Source organism: Melospiza georgiana, chromosome 6 (assembly GCF_028018845.1).
Source record: "Melospiza georgiana isolate bMelGeo1 chromosome 6, bMelGeo1.pri, whole genome shotgun sequence".
Classification (NCBI taxonomy): Eukaryota; Metazoa; Chordata; class Aves; order Passeriformes; family Passerellidae; genus Melospiza; species Melospiza georgiana.
Window position 1 is genome coordinate 50,097,477 of NC_080435.1, and position 19,566 is coordinate 50,117,042.

Genomic DNA, 19,566 nt, shown 5'->3' on the forward strand with positions numbered 1-19,566 from the left:
AATAGAAGAGGGATTAAAATAAAATATATTACCAAGAATCAGAAAGTTAAGCTGCTATCATTTTGCCATTCTAATACCTTCATTTTTGGCTTGCTAACTCCACGTTTAACCTCTGTCTTAGCAGGTGGATGTAAATCACCATAACTTGCAATATATTGGATGAGATTCATTAGTGCAGCACACGAATCAGAGCAGGTACGGATATGGATTACATCACTGGAACAGTGCAGCTCAAAACGAGGTTTAGTCTAGATAGCAACAATGAAAAAACAACAATAAACTTCAAATTATCCTGAAGTTCCATAAAAATGACATATACACAGCTATTTTTCAATTATTTTACTTAACTAGTCAAAAAATGAGTTAAAAAATACAAGTAAACTGGAAAATCTTCTTTGATTTTAAGTACAATAAACTAATTTTCAAATCACAATCTCTCATGAAGATTTTACATTTTATTTTGTTAGTGATTAAATACTTACTCTTTCTCCCTCAGAATCAGATTTTACTGTTGTAATAGTTAGTTCCAGCAGTCCCATATCCATAACACGAACATAATCTGAAATATGATAATTTTAAATATTACTAAGAAAATAGCAAAACCCTATATATGTACAGTTCTAAACCCATTACAACTAGCATGAGCTGTAAAGGAATCAAAGCCTTTCATATCTCTGCATTTCCTTCTTTTATGAGGATTACTTTCAGAGTTCAAGTTTCATCCACTCAAATGAAGAACTTGAACCTTTTCAGTCCAGTGTATCACTCCCACTACCACATCTGTGTGCAGTGTAATGTTTTAAGATATTTACCTTCATCCCATCTGTGTGAGTTAGAGAAACCAAGGCACACAGAAGCTGAATGACTAAACATTCTATCAGTTTTTAGCTGAAGTGAGAGAGAACACATGTTCATACTGTACTAATCTTTCAGTGCCATGAATAACTTATTTGTCCTCTTTTGTTATTTAAACAAAACAGGCAAACCTTTACTGTGCCCCCTACTAGAGATCTCTTACCTAAGCTAAATACACGTTTGTGGGCCCGAGGTTTCATTATTTCTCCAACTCATTTAGTAAATATTGATTCAATTTCCTCAGTCCTTAAAGGTTCTTATTATTTCAATGAGGGCAATGCAGCTGGTATGATTCTTTTCAGAACCTACAACTCTCTGCCATATAGCACCTTTCAAGTTCAACCTTTTATATCTCATGAGGTCTCTTTTCTACAAAAATTTCTTTCTGTGAAACTCCAGATTTTTAAACATAGGCTTTTGCAAATACCCATTAATAAATTGTAACATGATACCAGAGGAATTGCAAGGTGCTCTTCTCTGACTTCTGGATTCACAAATCCAAACCAGAGCACTCAGATTTTTATCAAGATTGCACTATTCTCTCATGGTCTACTTGCTGCTTCTTATCTTCTCAGTCCTCTTCTTAAATAACCTTTATATATGCTGAATATGCCTGTAATTTTGTTTCTTTAGGCTCTGTAATTGATTAGTCACATCTAAAACTTCCTTACCTCTATGGAGGTTCACCATGACAGTGTTGCACTTATCAGACAAATGCAAAGCAGCTTCATCTAAAATTATCCTGAGACAAAAACAAGGTGAAATTAAAATGCTTAGAGAAATGCTGTGCAATTAGTAAGCCAAAAGAAATTAGTATATAAAAAATATTTAAAAACACAAATATACCAAGCATATCCTAAATTCACACTCTTCACTTTAGCCTTCCATAATTTTCAAATCTATTGACAATTAACCACTGTAAGATATTTTCCCCATTGCTAATTACATATTTTTTAGGTTTCAATTTATATACTTGATCCTACCTAGAATAAGAAATAAGGTCTTAAGCCTTAACACTTATTTCTGTCTTTTTTCTCTAAATAAAGTTAACAGAACATTTGTTTCAAAGATCACTTAAAAGGTTTTATCAATAAAAATAATCAACTTGGTGCATATTTCACAACAGAACAGGTAAAACAGAATGAATATTCAACTGAAGTTGCAAGAAAATTATTAGAAGTTACAGATACTTTCATTAGTCATTAAATATTCAATTACTTAAAATACTGTTGCCAAGTAACAAATTATAAGAAATTTTAAGGTCTTACTAATCCATAAAATAGACATAACTTCATTTCAGGACATTGCAATCTTATTAAAAATGCAGAATTGCTTGTTTTTAAAGGAAGCAATCCAACTAAAAAGTATATATAAACAAAATTCTTTAACCTAATAAAACAGAAGAATTACATGTGAGCAAAGTGTATTTCAAAAGCCGGAAACCAGTGTGATCATTTATACAACATGAAAGCTTCCGAGGTCAAAAAAGCAGACAGGCATTACAAGTTTTACAGGAGTTTACATGATTCATAATAATTTAAATCATACCTGAGAGTAGAAGAGGATTTATCTACTGCAACACTACTGGAAATGCTGAAGGTTTCAACAGTAAGGAGAGATCTGACTGGCAAAAACAAGGGCCTAATAACAAATTGGAAAAACAAATTAGTGTTCTGTACCTATTTGAAGTTCACTCAAAGCCTGACAGATTACCTAACTCCATCTTCCCAGACCTAGGTAAGTCATATCCTACTTTAAATTCCTTCTAGTTAAAGGATGTCTGTTAAGTATTTTTTCCAAAAGTGCCTAAATAACTATTATTTATAGTATGCAAATTTGAACATTCCTAAAGAGTAAGTATACAGCTGCAGTGTCAAGTGACACACTTACATTTTACTTACCTGTAATCAAGAGCACAACTCCACAGATGCACATGAAAAGTTGTAACTGTAGCTGGAGGACTATATCCCAGAACAGGCTCATCAGAAATATTCAAAAAATATAAAATCTAAAAATCACAAAAAATATTCATACTTCAATATCTGTTAAATTAACAAACAACTGCACATCACAAAAGAGCAAAAAGGAAAATCTCTAACAGGTATGACAATAAAATGTTAGATTAGTAGAAGGAAAAGGTGTGAACAGCCTCAGATATTTAAAGATGCTTACTCAATATCTTATTAGAGAGAAGCACAGAATGTAAACAACACAAAAAAACCCCATAAAAACTGCAGCTTCAAAGGTATGGAAAAGACCAATCCACATACACTCAAGTGGCTCCTTGTAACAAAGCTTCACAATGCATTTTTAAGACACTGCCCAAATACAGTCTTATTCAGCCCTCTTTGTAGCTGTTATTACAGTGTTTGTATTTTCCTTGCTCTCTCTGAAAAGTTAACTTTTAGTTAATTCTACATTGCTCAAGGTATCTTCCTTCAAGTCTTTCTTAAGGGTTGGATATGGGAAATACACTCATAACCACGTGCACCTTCATTGTATAAACAGCTTTTTCATGTACTGCCACATAAAAATAGCTTCTATCCTCCTCTGTAACATCTGTCATAGTTCCCTCTTGAATATGTTACACTATAGAAGTTCTTAAAATATTCCAGGCCTGGGGTATACCATCACTGCTAGTCTTTTGATTTTTAATTTAACTACCTTTTTGGACAATTTTTATTTGATCCCTCCCCCTTCAAAAAAGATTGCCTGTGATGCACTTGGAAATGTTACTTGAGAAAAATTTCACAGAGCAAAGAAGCAACATGGTGTAAAGCAGGCTACACAAACCATGGGAATATTATACTGAGGAGAAAATAAGGGCACAGCAGAGTCCAAAGCTCCAAGTTCAGCTCCACAAAGTTACACAGTAACAATGCATGTAAAAATCAGTATATTATACAGACTGGAGGATGAACAGGAGCAGACTGAGTGTCAAGGGTTGCTGTCTGTAATCCAGTATGGGGCAGGGACAGGCAATGACACTGCTCCTGTGCTAATGGTGTGTTTTGCCTTGTGCACACACACAGATCAAGGGGCTCCAGCCCTTTCTGCTCTGCTCTACCTCTGCATCCACATCTATGACAACAACCCTTCTCATTCAGAAGTGTTTGTGTAAACTGCTGCTCACTGCCTCCCTAAAGTCCTCCAGTACTGCTTTTTCAGCAATACAAAACAGGAAATATACAACTGAGAAATGAGACTTGAGGGATAAAGTGAGCAGAAAGGAAAAAATCAGAAATGCTTTCAGAACTGCAAGTTTGCTTCTTTTGAGGATATGTTTAACTTAAGGATTATTTAAGTACTTGAATAGTATTGCACGACTGAGATTTTTTTTATCTGAATTTTAAACAAAACCCAAAACCCAAACCCCAACAGAATGAAGTAAACCCTGCCAAGACCTCCCTCACATGTAATGGACAGAAAGTTAGGATGATGGGAGGAACAGTACCAAGTGAATAGACAAGAAATCATTTAAAAGTAAGATTATCATCTGTCAATGGTCTCAAAGAGAAACAGGAAAAAAAGAACAACACTTTCATGAGCAGAGTATGATAATAAAGCACAGCCTAACATCAAGATTTTCAATCAAGATTTAGTTTGATAGTTAAGGCAATGAGACTGAAATTGAAGATGTAATCAAGAAAACAGTAGCAGCCTGACCTGTTCATGCCAGCTTAAGCCTGAAGGCAACACACGGTGCTGAAGGGTGGCTCCTCGCAGTCCAACAGCCACCAGAAATTCCTGCACAACAAAGTTGCATGACTTGGCTTACATGAAACATGTAACTATTTCACATCTAGATTATGAAACTGTGTTACCCTTCTGCACCCAACAATCTCCTGGTGTCTAGAAAAACCCTGCCTTCCAATACAGAAACCCTGGATAACACAGTATCATACTTTTGGCAACAGGACACTGCAGAAATGGCAGTTTTGTGGTGGTGGTAGGAAGGAAGGCTGCCTGCACATTCACTCTGGGATTCAGCAGAAATAGGAGTACCAGGAGCATCAACTTAAAGTAGTTCACATGTGAGACAACTGAACACCCACAACATTTTGCTGGTCTGCAGAATCTTTCTTAAGATAACTCAACCAACCTGTTTGTCACCACTATGCCAGCTAAGAGGTCCTCTTTCAGCCACACTAATGAATGCTACTGTCATTTAACAGTCCCATTCCAAATAGGTAAGCAAAGGCTGCCTATTAGATGACACTGCTAGTTAACTGCAGTGTTATTCTATAGTTGTTCTTGCCTATTTTGACAACAGAAACTCAACAAAAACAAAAAATGTCAACTATTCAAAAAATGCATTCCATAAAAAAATAGCATGATCAGCAAAGTGAAGCATTGGAAGAATTAGTAAATTAAGCTGCTGCTTAAATTTTATAATCCACACAAAGATTATAAGAGAACATTGTAATTTGAAAATTAATGTCTGAGAACTATATGGCTTCTTCATCTGTAACCCTTCTAACTCCATGTCTAGATGCTTCCATATAACTGAGATAAGTCAACTTATAAAAGTACAAATGACACAAACCTTTGTATTGCTCTCTATTTTATCTGATTGGATTTTGACTGCAACAGTCAGCATACTGGGACTATCCACTCCTACACCATCTGAAGTAGTCCTACTAAGACCATCCTCTTCAGAAAAACAAATAGTAGGCTCTAACCAATGGGGACGTATTGTGCTGGGCAGTTGTACTTCAGAGGAAGGGACAACTCCATCTACCAAACCTGCAAAGACATTTTGGAATGAATTACCAAAGCTGTCACTGATGAAGTGTGAAGGAAAATCCTTTTTATGCTTCATGCCTACAAAATTATTTTAATTACCAAAGTTAGTCATGCACAACTGAGAACTGTGAAGGGAGGGTTATGGGTGATCCAATATTTAAAACCACAGCTCTAGCTAGCATCTTCAATGTGTCTATTAGGAACTGAGTTTATTTGCCCAACAAAATAGCAAAGTTGAAATAAAGGACAGAAATCTCCTACAGGTTACATGAAGAACATGTGTCTCCATTTTATGAGCTAGTGCCAGGCTAATGTCTCAACACATAACAACTATGCCTTGCACTGAAGCATGACCACCACTGATTCCCAGGCATCTGAGGGGGACACCTTGAAATGTTTAACTACATGGGGGCTACCAGACATCGACAAACTGCACAGCCAAAATTCTTCACCTGTGGATGACAACTAGCTACTGAGGAAAAACACAGCAGACACTGGTAACCTGTACTTTTTTCAATTAAACAACCAGTAACATGTAGGAAGAGTGCATTTTCATAGTAAAGAATAGGCTGTACAGCTAATTTGCCAAAGGATCACAGTATCTGTAAATACCAGCAGTGGTCTGGAAAGTTGGAGCTAAATTTTAACTAAATACAATTATAATGAAGTTGCATTACTGTAGCATTTAGAAACATTAGCAATAAATTATATTCATTGTACCAAATGACACACTATGAGAGAAAAGAGAAAAAAATACAGCCTTTTCCTAAAAAGCTTCAAGCTTAGTTAATTTCAAATTTAGCCCCAAAGCCACCTCAATCCCATCCCTACCTTGATGATATAAATTGAGGCTGCTAGAATGGAGACAAACATAGTGTCTGTCCTCAAAACCTTCATATTTAGTCACACTGAAAAGGGAACCACCGTTGAACTCAAACCAAAATTCACCATATTTTCCTTCCAGTGTATTTCCATCATCCTGCTGAAGGAAGAAGAGAAATGATAAAATTATTGTTTGCTGACAGTTTGCTGCATTTAGGCAGTCTAAACTAACACAACAGTTGCTACCAATACATGTTTTCCTGCTTGCATTTCAGTTATTCTCACATGAAGCAAAGTACACAGAATTTGCAAAATATTGTGTTGCATTACTGCCTAGTTAGAGTAGTATAAAGGTTATAGTTACTGTTAAAAACACTACCTCCTTTCAGATAGGTACCTACAGCATGAAGGGGCCACCCATGGTCAAAACAACAAAAAACTTGTTCCAGCCCCAGCGCCTTACCTTTACATCTGTGAATATTGACACTAATCCATGTGTCACATTTAGCAGAACAGACAGAAAACTCTGTGAGTTCTTATTCTGTGAGTCAAGCTTTTTCCTTCTGCGTGAACGATAGTTTGGATCAACAGTGGAATAATACTGTAGTGTTTCTTCCTCAGATCCACTTTCATCATCTAATAGACAAAATGAAGTACAACTCATTCTCTAGGCCACTGTTTCTCCACTGGCAATGCAATTCAATTTCACACTTATTTTACCCAATTAAACAGTAATCTACCTTATCGTTATTTCTTGGTTTATGCTTTCCCATAAGTTTACAAAATCTTTCCACTAACATCTTAATCACTTCAGCCAATTACACTTCTAAAGCACTATAGTTCTAGATGATTTATTAAGTGTATTACCATAATGAACTGCAGATTTAAATTGACTGAAGCTGTCTTTACTGAAAGTGTTGATGAGTTGGCTGGCCACAGATAGTCCAACACCATAAGAAAGGTTTTCAAATGTTTCTACAGGAGATGGAGCTGTGGGTTCCCACAACAATAAATCATTGCTGATCCTAGGAAGAAATACATTATCATTACACAAAATATATGACTATATTCCCATTTTCTATTAAGTCAGTCAAGCATAATTCCTTTGCAGACCTTATATAACAGATTCCAGATTCCATAAACAGAGAAAATAAAGTTCACGAGCACAAAACAATAATATATTCATTAGTAAAAGCAATAAAAAAATGGAAGTAACTTCTCTTCTGTCATTATGGTATGCACACATCAAAGTCTAACATGTGATGGTGACACAAAAGACTCTATAAGTGGGTATATATTTGCTCAGTAGGTGGGAGGGAGAGTTGAGAAACCCCTATTTTGATCACATCAATTTTCAACTAAGTTGCCCGAACCATTCATTCTTTTGATTTCAAGTGAGTGTGTCTGTCAGGGTAAAGACATTCAGTAGATAAGTATTACAACAAAATATTCAATGGAAGGTTCTGCTTTGTCACTTTGGAAGTGAAAATACTGGAAGTAATGTCTATCAGAGACTAAAATAGATCACAATCTCTCTCGCATATCTGCACAGCACAGTAACAATCTAGTAGTATTTTGCTGGTTTTCAGACAGCAAACTAACAGATATAAACGAATACCCATCTATAAATTTGGCTTGCTTTCTCTACATTTTCATAAACCTTTGTGAGCCTTACAAAACTGGATTAGGTTTTTTTTTTTTCTAACTGTCTTGCAAGCTCTAGATTTTTAGATGGGAAGAGTAAAATTGAGTGCAAGTTTCTGAAGTGTAATAATCTGTTTAAAGAAGAAACCAGAAAGATTAGAGCAAAATGAAACACTGCACAGAGATCTGAACAAAGTGTTCACTGAGAGCCAAAGTCTATTTAGCTTCACCCTTTGTTCACAAAATCTGCCAAACACTTCTTAGCAGTCAGCTGCCATAGCACTGATCAGGTGCATGACACAATGGTGTCATGTTAACTTGGAAAAATATTTATATAGCACTTTGTGTTTTTAAATAAGCTGTACAAATGAGTTCCTGCTATACCTGCTTAGACAATTGCTTTTATCAAAAGTGAGACAGAACAGAGAGTACAGGTCATGATAACCAAGCAAAACAATTATACTTGCCTGTTGTACAGTTTTTCATAAAAGCTTTTGTTTGGTAGTGTTAAGTGAATGTTTGGTAACGTGAGTTCCAGTACATAATGAGAATTGCTAATTGTTTTATCCTGAAACTCAGTCATTTCAACTATATCTCCTGGCATCACCATCTGAAAGAAAAAAGAAAATAATTAAGTTAAAGAAAAAAACACACCACTAAAAAAAAAAAAAAACCAAAAAAACCAAAAAAACCCCAAAACAAAACCAAAAGTGGAAGCCAGAAGTTGCATGTAAAGTAGTGAGACAGTATTCATTTTCTCTATCATAAGCACAAAGCAATAACAAAATGTTGTAGTACCTCTTCATTTTCAAACATGACTCTACGAGAAGAAAATGGAGAAGGCTCTGGTCTTCTAATATCACAGACATCCTTCAAAGAATGAGACCCTCCTTCTTCTTCCTCTTGAAAGTTATTATCACCTTCTTCCTCCTCAGCTGCTATCCTTTCCAGAATAGAGTGCACAGCCAGAGGGTTTATTTTCAATACAATCCTGACATTGGAGAAGTTAAGCAGAATAAGCAATTAGAGATGCTTAAAATGTTTATATTTATGCTCTGTCACATGTCCACTAGTTCTACTGGCTTGCCTTTAAATACACATAAACTAAATAACTAAAAATTCCAGGGACTTTTTTATTAGATAATAACATATTTTATTACCCAAATCAATACTACTAAGAAAAAAACTAACTTACACACACAAAGGGATGTGGTACCATCAGGTGAAAGAAAACCTTAAGTGTCTGCTTTTTTCAACTCCATTAGGTGATCTAACAAAAATCTAGCACTCTCTCAAAATAAAACTTGTTTCACTAGAACATTAACAGCTATTAAAAATTCTCTACTGTATGGTGTAGCTTTATACATGTAAACACTGTTATAGAAAATTTTATTTGTGCCATTATAAAAGAAAAAATGTCCCCATAAACTTACTGTCAGAAAGCCACTGAATTTTGTGGCAAACAATGTACACAGCAAATTCTGTAGCAAATCTAAAACTGCCTCTTTAAATATCTTATTACATGCTTCAGCTGTCAGGTTCTTGTTTTCAGTAAGTCTGAAGCACTGTATTGCCTCGCATGTGATATAAGCTGTAATAATTCAGTCATAATGTAATTACTCTTACTATTCTTATGTCTTATATTATTTTGAGGCAAAATTTAACTAGGATGGGTGGTTTGGTATTCAGTCATGAATGCAGGAGAAAAGGTAAAGTAAAAAAAAATATGGGAAAAAGTTTCAAGTCTCTAATCATTTATCTAACTTTCAGTGAAATTTACTCAAGTCCATACAGAAGTTGTACTATAAAAACCACATTGCATTATTATAAATGTAGAAGTTCCATGGTTTTTTATAAATTCTTGGAGTCTTTTTAATAGTTACATGCATTCTGGATGAAAATTAGAAAAACAACTGTTCTTCATAAAAACTTAATCAATGCACATTAAAAACATGAAAATTTATTTTACCGAGGCCAGTCAAAATTGTCTGATGATGATGTTATATCTCCATCTGTGCCACCTGACACCTGAAAAAATTTTACTGGTGTTTCTGCATTATCTTCTTCAAACGAACCTGAATAGAAAGAAATTTTTTAGAAATTAACAGATGAATGACAAGTGCTAACTTCAGGTCAGCCACTCACTCCTCAAGTTGGAGTCAAACAAGCATAACTAGCCAATGCTACTTACTAAGCTACTTAGGCAAATTTTGTCATCTCTTCTTCCAAAAAATTAACATTAATTTTTAGAAACAAAAATTATTTCACATTATTTTTAGCTAGCAGTAGTTGGAAAATCAGACACTTCTAATGCATAGATACCAGCATTTACATTTATAGCATCACTACTTTGTCATAGCCTTGATTAAGTACACAAAATGAGACAGCAGAGAAGATTGCCAATATAAATCAGTCTCACAGATTTATTACTTTGAAAGATACTAGAGGCATAAAATTATTAAAGTTTTTCCATGACAGTTATTTAGGGAATCAGTCCTGGCATCACAGCACTTTTAGGGTTGAAAAGGACCTCTGGATTTATCTAGAGCAACCCCTCTGCCAAGGCAGGGTCACCTAGGGCAGGTTACACAGGAGTGTGTCCAAGGTGGGTCTGGGAGACTCCATGACCTCCCTGGGCACCTGTTCCAGTGCTCAGCCACCCTCAATGTACAGAAGTCCTTCCTCATGTTAATGTGAAACTTCTTGTGTTTCAGTTTATGGCCATTGCTCCTTGTCCTGTCTCTGGGCACCACTGAAGAGTCTGGCACCATCCTCTTGACACCTGTCTTTGAGATATTCACATAATTATGAGATTTCCCTCTCAGTCTTCTCCAGACTGATCTGGCCCAGCTCCTGCAGCGTCTCATATTAAAGATGCTCCAGACCCCTCATTAGCTTTGAGGTCTCCATTGGACCCTCTGCAGGAGCTCCTTGTCTTTCTTTTACTGAGGAGCCCCAAACTGGACACACAGCCTCTCCTCAAAGTAGTATTGTTTGGACTTACATTGGTATTTAGTACAGAACACAAAATTACAGTAGAGATATCATATCTACTCCAAAATTCAGGTGGAAAGACACTCCCTGGGTTACTCCATATGAGAGGACCTCTCTCTCACTACACAGTACCTAGAAAAATAAAAAAGGACTTCTGAATATTAACATTCTTACCAGTTAGCTCTTTAAAGGTAAGCTCTAATTTAACTTGTTCTGGAGTTGACCCTCCTACAAATTCAGTTTTAAATTCCAAATCTGTAAATTCAAGATGAAGAATCTCCTTCTGAAGTGATTTCTTGAACCATGGTCCTCTTTCCTGATCTGACCGTAGATCAGGGATTGGGAAGCGAACAGAGAGTTTTAATGCTGGGGCAGTGACTTGAACTGAAACTCTACAGTTTGCAGGAGTATGTGAATCATCCAGAAAAACTTCAGCAAAGGCTTTATGCTAAAAGAACCAAACAACAAAAAACAAAACACAAACCAGAGTGAATAAAAAACCCTTTGAATTAGAGAAAATAGCATTAAAAGTGACTATGGGGAAAGCTGTTGATGATGTAATATCTGAAAACAAAAAATATTATTTGTGTATCACAGAAAAAACACATCAAGACCAACTGCGCTTATTATTAGGATATTTTTCTATTATAGGTATCATGAAGATTCTACTTAGAAGTCAAGTTTTTGCAGAGATTAGCAATCTTTAAAAGAACCTGCTATTTTTGCAATTATTTTTCCTCCAAAATTAGATAGTGAAAGTACCAAACAATATTCAGCTGCAGTTCAGAAATACCATGTCTTAGACACTTGTTTAAAAACTGCTACTGTTGAAAAAGTAGGAATTACTATCATGTGTATTTGTCCCTTGCAAGAAGTCAGGGTGCCCAGCTCCTGTCCCTTTCAGGTCCTTCATACCCTCGCCCTTTTGCTGATCATTGAAAGGAATCAAACTTGCAAGACAATTATATTTACAGAAATAATTGATGTTTTAAAATTTTAGGAGTCTCTTAAATCATTTTGAAAGCTGATTTTTCCATAATCAGTAAATGCAGCAATAAAATTACATGAAGATTTTTGTTGCTGTGTAGAAAATCCGTTAAATGCAGGTAATCATTCCTCAAGTATTTTAAGAAAAATCCTTAAGTTTTAATGCTATTGTGATAACCCAAACCAAGGCAAATAAGCTTCATTTTCTTTCTGTTGGTCCCAGAACACTAGAATGCAATGCATATGCCCCCCATTCTCTCTGTCACCTACCCCAAAAGCAGGTAATACACCACAGAGACAACTGGGCTGATTGTGGCAATTAAAGATTTTAACATAGAGGTGGAATTGTTAGCAACACTTTATATCAGCTGCTGGAGAGCATGATGGGACAGATTAGGGATGAGAAGTCAGTCAAGATTATTCTTTTTTGCCCAGTTCTCCTTGCTTCAGGAATCTGAGGACTTAGGCAATTTGTGAAGCATCTACCACTGTCTTTTGGTCTGTTTTCAAGCACACAATCACTGAATGCAAAATGCATCTGTGTCAGAAGTTGAGAAAAACCAAACAAACTCCAGTCAACCTACCAAACAAAAAAAACCTTTCACACCAAAAAAAAAAAGCACTTCAGCCACCACAATCAATCAGAACTAGCAGTCTTAGGCTTACTGTCACCCTGACTTCCTCCTGCAAAAAAACCCAGCAAGTTGATTAATCAACTTCACTTTAAACTTACCAGACTTATGTGCTTATTGTAAGAAGCATACATGTGAGATGCCATCATCTCCACTGTAGTTAGTTTCTGGGGTTGAAGTAAGGAATTTAACCTGTCTACAATACTAATATCCAGCTCACAAAACACTGGACTTAACTTTATTTGTAACTCTGCTTTCTGTGGAACAGAGCTGAGTCTCCCTTGACTACCCTGAAAAGAAAAGAGAAAAAGCACTAAAATCTTCAACACAATACAGTGAAACAAATTATAATAAGTAGCAGTTAAGAATTCTGTTTTACAGTCAAGTTTCTGTTCAAATGAACCAAATTAGACAAAGGTTATTGTACAGAAACTTAGTCATTTACATCTCCCACCTTACCTGAGGTCCTCTATTATCTAAATGCTTATAATGCAGCTGAAGGCATGGCATAGAATGAGAATCATTTCTTTCTTCAGAATGAAATGTCAGCAGCTTCAGGAAGAAAAAGTTAAAAATGTTTAATAAATAAGAATGAGTTGCCACATTATGACATTTTAGCTAGAACAGACAGGTAACCCCACACTGAAGTCAGTGAACAGGGCCCCAGCTCAACTGTTTACTCAATCCACATATTCAGCTACTTTACTGTATCTCTGACCACTAAAGGGCTGGAAGAATAATCACTGCCACAAGAAACCTTTGCATTGCTCAACTCCATTACTTAGAGTAAATGTTTTCCAAAAGCTAATACCTAAATCACATTAAGCATATCTAAGAAGTAACTAACAAAGTTTGGCTACTTGGTGCTGTTCCTGTCAGGTATGACAGAAGTTGGTTCACTATTTGAGCTCAGAATTAAAATGTAAATTTTAACCTTAAAACAGTAACATATTTAAAAAACTAAAAAAAACATTAAGAGACATTTTAATTACAACCTTTTTAAGATCTACCATTCTCAGTTATACAATTAACATTTCTTTTTTATGGAACTCTTTATTTTTAACATACCTCTGTATAGTGAGGCTGCATGGAATGAGAGTCAGTAGAAAAAAGGCATTCCAGGAATTCCATCTCACCAATGGATAAGTCAGTACTAAAACTTCGCGAGGCAGTTCTTTGTCTTTGCTCATAAGACACTTTGATGCCAGTACCTATAAACCTGGATTATTAAAATTAATAATTATTAAAAGTAGCATAAATCAATAACAATTATGAAAAGTCAAAACTCAAGTAGGCAAAAAGGATCACTACAATCATTTTTAAATCATTAAAACAACATAATTTCTCCAAATACATGAAAATATCTAATTGTAACAGATTTAGCAACAAAAACAATGAAGCTCATGTTATATAATCAACAACGGTCAGCATAGAGAAATTTGTAAAGAACATTTTAGGCATCTATCCTGAGGTGCAGTTCATATAAAACTAACATCCTTAGACAATGAAGAAGTCAAATGTCTCACAAAGTCTAAATTACATACATAAGGTAAGAAAATATATATATATACCCTTAAATATTTTACTTCATACACTGTACTGGGATGGTAAAAATTTCTGCAAAAAAAGAGACTGTTGCCTGACTTTATTATCTTGTTCTCACTTAGGCTTTATCCCTACTGATATCATATTTTGCACTAAGTAAAACCCTAAGCTCCTTAAAGCAGCAATCACTACATTGGAATAACAATAGTTCTGTAAAACACAGCTATTTCTAAAGATATTTACTTAATTGTTCTTGACTCTCTAGGCTTCTGTCATAGAAACTGTACCTAATTTAATTAATCTATTAAAAAGTTAGGTGATTTTAATGTTTATTCTCCTTTCTTTTTCTGTTTCAACTTTTTTTAAAAAGATGTCTTGGACAACAGATGTCAAAATTCAAGACTATTTTGAAAATAATAAAGAAGACTAATGCAATTAAAATATTAAGTGACACAATTCCTATGGTAATAAACTTACTTTATTCAAATTTACTTAAAATATATTTTTGTTACTTATATTTATTAATAAGCAAAGTTATACCTAAGGTGATCATGAGAACAAGCTTCTGCAAATACTTCTCGGAAGGACAGAAAATCTTCTGTTGAAAACTTAACTGGCTCAATCTTTTCTATTCGGGCAAAGAAATCCCGAGCCATTGGTGTCAATGGGTTAAGGTTCAGTGAACTTTCAGGTGGGGGTAAAGGGTCAATATGAAGTACAGACACTGAGAAAGTTCCAACTGCCAGTCTAAAAAGTAGCTCAGGTCTGGATTCATCCACAGAAACAGATCTGGATGGAATAGCTGAAATACAAAATTAAGTTCACGTAATTTTTCAGCAATAACACATTTATAAAATCATCTTACTTTTGATTTTCATTTCTTTTTACCAAGTTGCTGCACAACAATTCATTTTCATAATTATCTAGGCAAAACTATCTATCTGTTGTTACTTACATGTCCTTCTTATGGATGTCTGGTGAACCATATTGGCTGTTAGTGAGGAACCTCTTGGAGGCTGTAATTCTTGTTTGTTACGATCAAGAAAATCACCCCAAGTTGGTTGCAGCTAAAACAAAAAATATATATGACCTTAAATTTGCAGAGTTGTTAGACATTAAATCAAACATAGATAATGAGGTAAATTACCAAAACACTCCAACATGCATAAACAATCAACAGCATGCCATTTCATGGAGAATTAGTGCTCAACTTATCAATGCAGGTATGCTGTATTTCAAGATATGCTTTTTAATTCCACAGGTTTTTAAGGCTAAAGTTGCACTCCTCATGAGCATATATTTTTCTAGTTCTACAACTACTCTCCATGCTTTTCATTACAGAAAACATTAGGTACACAACAGATTTGGGAAAGATAGTGATAAGAACAGCATAGTTTTTATGTTGTTTGAGGAAAAATTTAATACTACAATTTCATACAACATTGCCTGTGTAGTCTATTTTAAAAGAAAACCAGGTAGTACACATGCAGTAATTAAAAAGAAAATAAATCATGAAGCATTCTATATAAGCGTCAAGGCATTTGAAAACACATTTCCTGGTTTAGCCAAATAAAATGTGAATAATTCCAATACCATTTCCATTGCATAAAAGGAATACTATCAGCTCTAAACATTTCAATTGTTCTAGAATTTTGCAACAGCTCCTGACATTGTAAAGAATGTAGCAATTATGCAACAGTTTCAGGCAGAAGTGTTAATTTCTAAAAGATTCCAAATGCAGTTAATACTATACCACTGTAGTGCTCAGTGGAGATCCTGCTGGTGTAGTTGTGTATGTACTGGTTAAAGACAAGTCTAGATCCATGGTTGGAGGATCTCCAAGAGGTGGAAGGGAGGAAAGGCTGTGGGACATGTCCATTTCAGCCATTGAGAAGAAAACTTCTTCCTCTAGTAGAGAATCACAGATAATTAATAGTTATTTACTAATTTTAAAAAACCCTTTATTTCTAACAGAAATGTATTTTTGAGTCTAGAAATCTAACTGCTAGACAGAATAACCAGCTAAATATATAATTTACAAAAGTCCCAAGTTTTCTTGACATGAGACTAGTAGTGTCAATGGAGTGAGATTAAATAAAAATCAAACTACAAAAAAACCACATGAATATCAGAACAGTTAAATACCTCATTTTCATATTCAAGTTGATATAACTTCTATAAATTGATACATTCTCCTTTTGACAAATCAAAGTATTTCACATTTAAAATAATAAGCAAAAAAGTATTCACATAAAATGAGATAAACACAACTATTACTCTAGATGTAATTTCCTCAACCACGCATTTGAAAAGATGTCATGCTGTATGTGTTTTTAGCATACTTCACATTAACATAAACTGAACCATTTTAAGGAAATACTGAATCAAGTCCAGCCTGATACCTAAACTAGTTAATTTTTTACTGAACTTTACCATTAATGCCATATAATTACTTCAAGTCAAACTTATTTTAATACACAAATTGGTAAGATTAAAAGATGAACAACCAATTTAAACAATCTTAACACCAGGTTATTTGCTATTTTGCATCATCTTTTATACTTGCCACGACTAGAAGGCGTTCTGGCACTCTCTGTCTCATAGAAGCTTTGTTCAGATGATGCTCCTGCAGACAAAGACTCTTTCCTCAAATAACGTTTCAGCTCCATCTGAATGCGGTACTCGTCCTCCTGCTGCATTGGCCGGTTCTTCCTATCTTTGTTGGACAATTCTATCCTGCTCAGACTCTCTGAATTCAAAAAAAAGGATAAAAATCCTACTGTAATTTCCTGTATCCCTAATAAAATTCAAAAATTAACCTGAAAATGAATCATTGGTATATATTTGCATGTGTAGTTATATATCAGATGTGGGTATTTGTGCATTTTGTTGGTTTGAAGGTTTTATTTGTTCAGAACAGATTACTCTCTCCCAGCATTTATTAAGTGCATATCTGATGAAAACATTTCAAGGTTATATATGCAGTGTGATGGCATATAAGATGCGTATATTTCTCTTAGTCAGCTTTAGGGACTAAGGCCACAACTTCTTAATGGTTTTCTATTAAGGAATTAAGTTATATTAATAAATATAAAAATTATTATAAAAAATAAAGTTTCAGGTTTGAAGATGACACACATGGGAAACTGTATGTAATACTTCTCCAGTTGTCCAAAAACAATGAGCACATCCAATAAAACAAGTAGATCAGTATCAGAAGAATATTAACCACCCACCCAGGATATGACTTATCTTTCAAAAAGATTATTTACCCCAACAAGTGTTGCTACATAAAATAGATGAGGGCAACAAACCAAAACACTCTCATACTTCTACTGCAGTAATTGAAACACTGCTTTTAGTTCTTCACAAATGCAGACAAACTCAATTACAGCCTGTTCTATATTTTCTGTGCCTGACACTAAAACACAGGATAGAGAAGCTAAATTCCTCTTGTGAAACAGAAGCTGCAAGAATCAGAATTTGTTCAGTCTCCTGGTTTTCTCCACCTAGAACTTTCTCATTTCTTGTATTATTATATAGTCATGTGTCAACCCTTGTTTGCTGGTTTGTTTCATTATTAGATGTACAATTTGCAATTAAAGACAAAAAATTAATCATAGTCCTAACTCACAGCAGCTACAAAGCATTTTACTAATATCAGATAAAAACTCATAATAATGTACCAACACAATTTTTTTTCAACTGAAGAAACATTTTTATCTTGCAAAAATTTTTTTTTTTGTTCCTTGTAATACTTGCCTGGTCCAGCAATAGCTGCTACCATGTCCAATAGAAGATGAACCTGCCTTGGTGACAGAAACAGATGCACAGAATCTATTTGTCCATCTACATCCAACTAAAAAGAAAAGGAAAAAACGCAGTCAAGGAACCTGAAGGAATTTTTATTTACATTAGTTGAATCAGTTATTTGGATAATAGATTTTTATGGTGGAAAGAATACAGTCATTACACCAGTATCTTCTATAAAACAACTAGAAACATAATTTTGTGTTTCTTCCAACCTGTAGCTTGGCAGGATAAACGCAGATGTGTCACTGACTATCAGCTTAAAATAAATACACAATCTCAACAGAAAAAAAATTCAATAATTCATTAATCTTCTATTTTTTTCTTTAATAATTCCCAAAGCAATAAAAAATAAAGTTAGTTTTACTTATTAATTATGAGATATTCAAGTAAGCACCTTTTGAAATAGACCTTAAAACAATAAAGGTCTTCTGTTTTGTATATTAATACTTTTAAAATTGGAAGCATTTCTCTATTTCACACCAAGGAAATGTTATCTTATTTTTCAAGGACTCTTAACTAAATAAATAAGAACAGTTAAAGATTGACTAGAAATTGCTGGACATTAAAAAGATCCTTCTCTACAGCAGTAGAAACTTTATGCTTTCTATAAAATATGGTAGCCTATACAAAACAGGTCAACAGCCAATTTAAAAACTGGAGAGAAGGAGAATATATTACACAGCTTTACTTATATACTCACTACCATGTCTATTTGGTTTTTAAACACTTAAATAGAGTCTCTCTCTAACATACAGGAATTCTCATTTAAGAGATTTCAGTGTGTCCTGACTCATCTGACCACCATGAAGAGGTCTTTTTTACTCATATTTATTAGGTTAGAACATAAAGAATCAACATGAAAACGACGGCAATTCTGTTCCCCTGAGAATATTACACCTTTTTCATATGTACTAGAAAAAAAAAAGAAATACAAAACTACTCATTTAGTTAAACACCAGGAAAACATGGCTAACCTTAGCTCCAGGAAGTACTTCATTTTGTTTTAATGTTAGGCTTAACTCCATTCTACCAATCAGCTTACAGATCTGTACAGGGTCAGAAGGAGTAATTTCTGGCAAGTTTCTTGTTAGTTGTGGATGTGGCTCATAAATGATTTTTGGATTCCAGCTAGGTGAAAGCTTTGGTTCAGTTGCCTTAAAAAGTTACAGATAAAGGAATAAGAATGTATCCCATTTCTTAGGAAAAAACACAAAACACAAGCATTTCAAATACGCTTATCACACAAAAAATCACTTTAGAAATGATAAATTTGACAAAGGCTTTACAAACATGTACTGATAACTGAAAAAACAAGGCACATAGAATGTGAAGCATCAGGCCTTTGAAAGAAAAGGAAGTTTCCACAGAATAGTGAATTGCAGGGATCTTGAATTTCTAGTTCTTAAAGTTGCAACCAGATTCTAGTACAATACATCTTAATTTCTACTCAAATTTCTAATTTCCTCCATTTCTACTCCAGAAATGGACTCTACTAAAGTCCATTTCCTTGCCTCTCCTGAAAATCAAC

At 34.5% G+C, this 19,566-nt stretch overlaps 1 protein-coding gene across 2 annotated transcripts in view; it reads right to left on the minus strand.

Annotated features, from left to right (window-relative positions):
- The window catches only part of ATG2B (autophagy related 2B), a 45,369-nt gene that overhangs the window by 17,864 nt on the left and 7,939 nt on the right, over positions 1 to 19,566 (minus strand). Inside the window, exons 6-28 of one of the 2 annotated variants that reach the window (XM_058025541.1) lie at positions 19,013 to 19,192; positions 17,988 to 18,084; positions 16,792 to 16,974; positions 15,979 to 16,133; positions 15,181 to 15,292; positions 14,766 to 15,027; positions 13,749 to 13,899; positions 13,140 to 13,232; positions 12,782 to 12,970; positions 11,236 to 11,509; positions 10,037 to 10,142; positions 8,866 to 9,058; positions 8,535 to 8,677; positions 7,291 to 7,448; positions 6,887 to 7,059; positions 6,433 to 6,580; positions 5,402 to 5,601; positions 4,522 to 4,602; positions 2,757 to 2,863; positions 2,404 to 2,496; positions 1,527 to 1,597; positions 483 to 559; positions 78 to 248 (exon numbers count right to left, since the gene is read on the minus strand). In XM_058025541.1, coding sequence (XP_057881524.1) covers positions 78 to 248; positions 483 to 559; positions 1,527 to 1,597; positions 2,404 to 2,496; positions 2,757 to 2,863; positions 4,522 to 4,602; positions 5,402 to 5,601; positions 6,433 to 6,580; positions 6,887 to 7,059; positions 7,291 to 7,448; positions 8,535 to 8,677; positions 8,866 to 9,058; positions 10,037 to 10,142; positions 11,236 to 11,509; positions 12,782 to 12,970; positions 13,140 to 13,232; positions 13,749 to 13,899; positions 14,766 to 15,027; positions 15,181 to 15,292; positions 15,979 to 16,133; positions 16,792 to 16,974; positions 17,988 to 18,084; positions 19,013 to 19,192 — 3,417 coding nt within the window. Of the gene's footprint in view, positions 1 to 77; positions 249 to 482; positions 560 to 1,526; positions 1,598 to 2,403; positions 2,497 to 2,756; positions 2,864 to 4,521; positions 4,603 to 5,401; positions 5,602 to 6,432; positions 6,584 to 6,886; positions 7,060 to 7,290; positions 7,449 to 8,534; positions 8,678 to 8,865; positions 9,059 to 10,036; positions 10,143 to 11,235; positions 11,510 to 12,781; positions 12,971 to 13,139; positions 13,233 to 13,748; positions 13,900 to 14,765; positions 15,028 to 15,180; positions 15,293 to 15,978; positions 16,134 to 16,791; positions 16,975 to 17,987; positions 18,085 to 19,012; positions 19,193 to 19,566 lie in introns of both variants that reach the window. The other variant, XM_058025539.1, reaches the window with a different exon arrangement.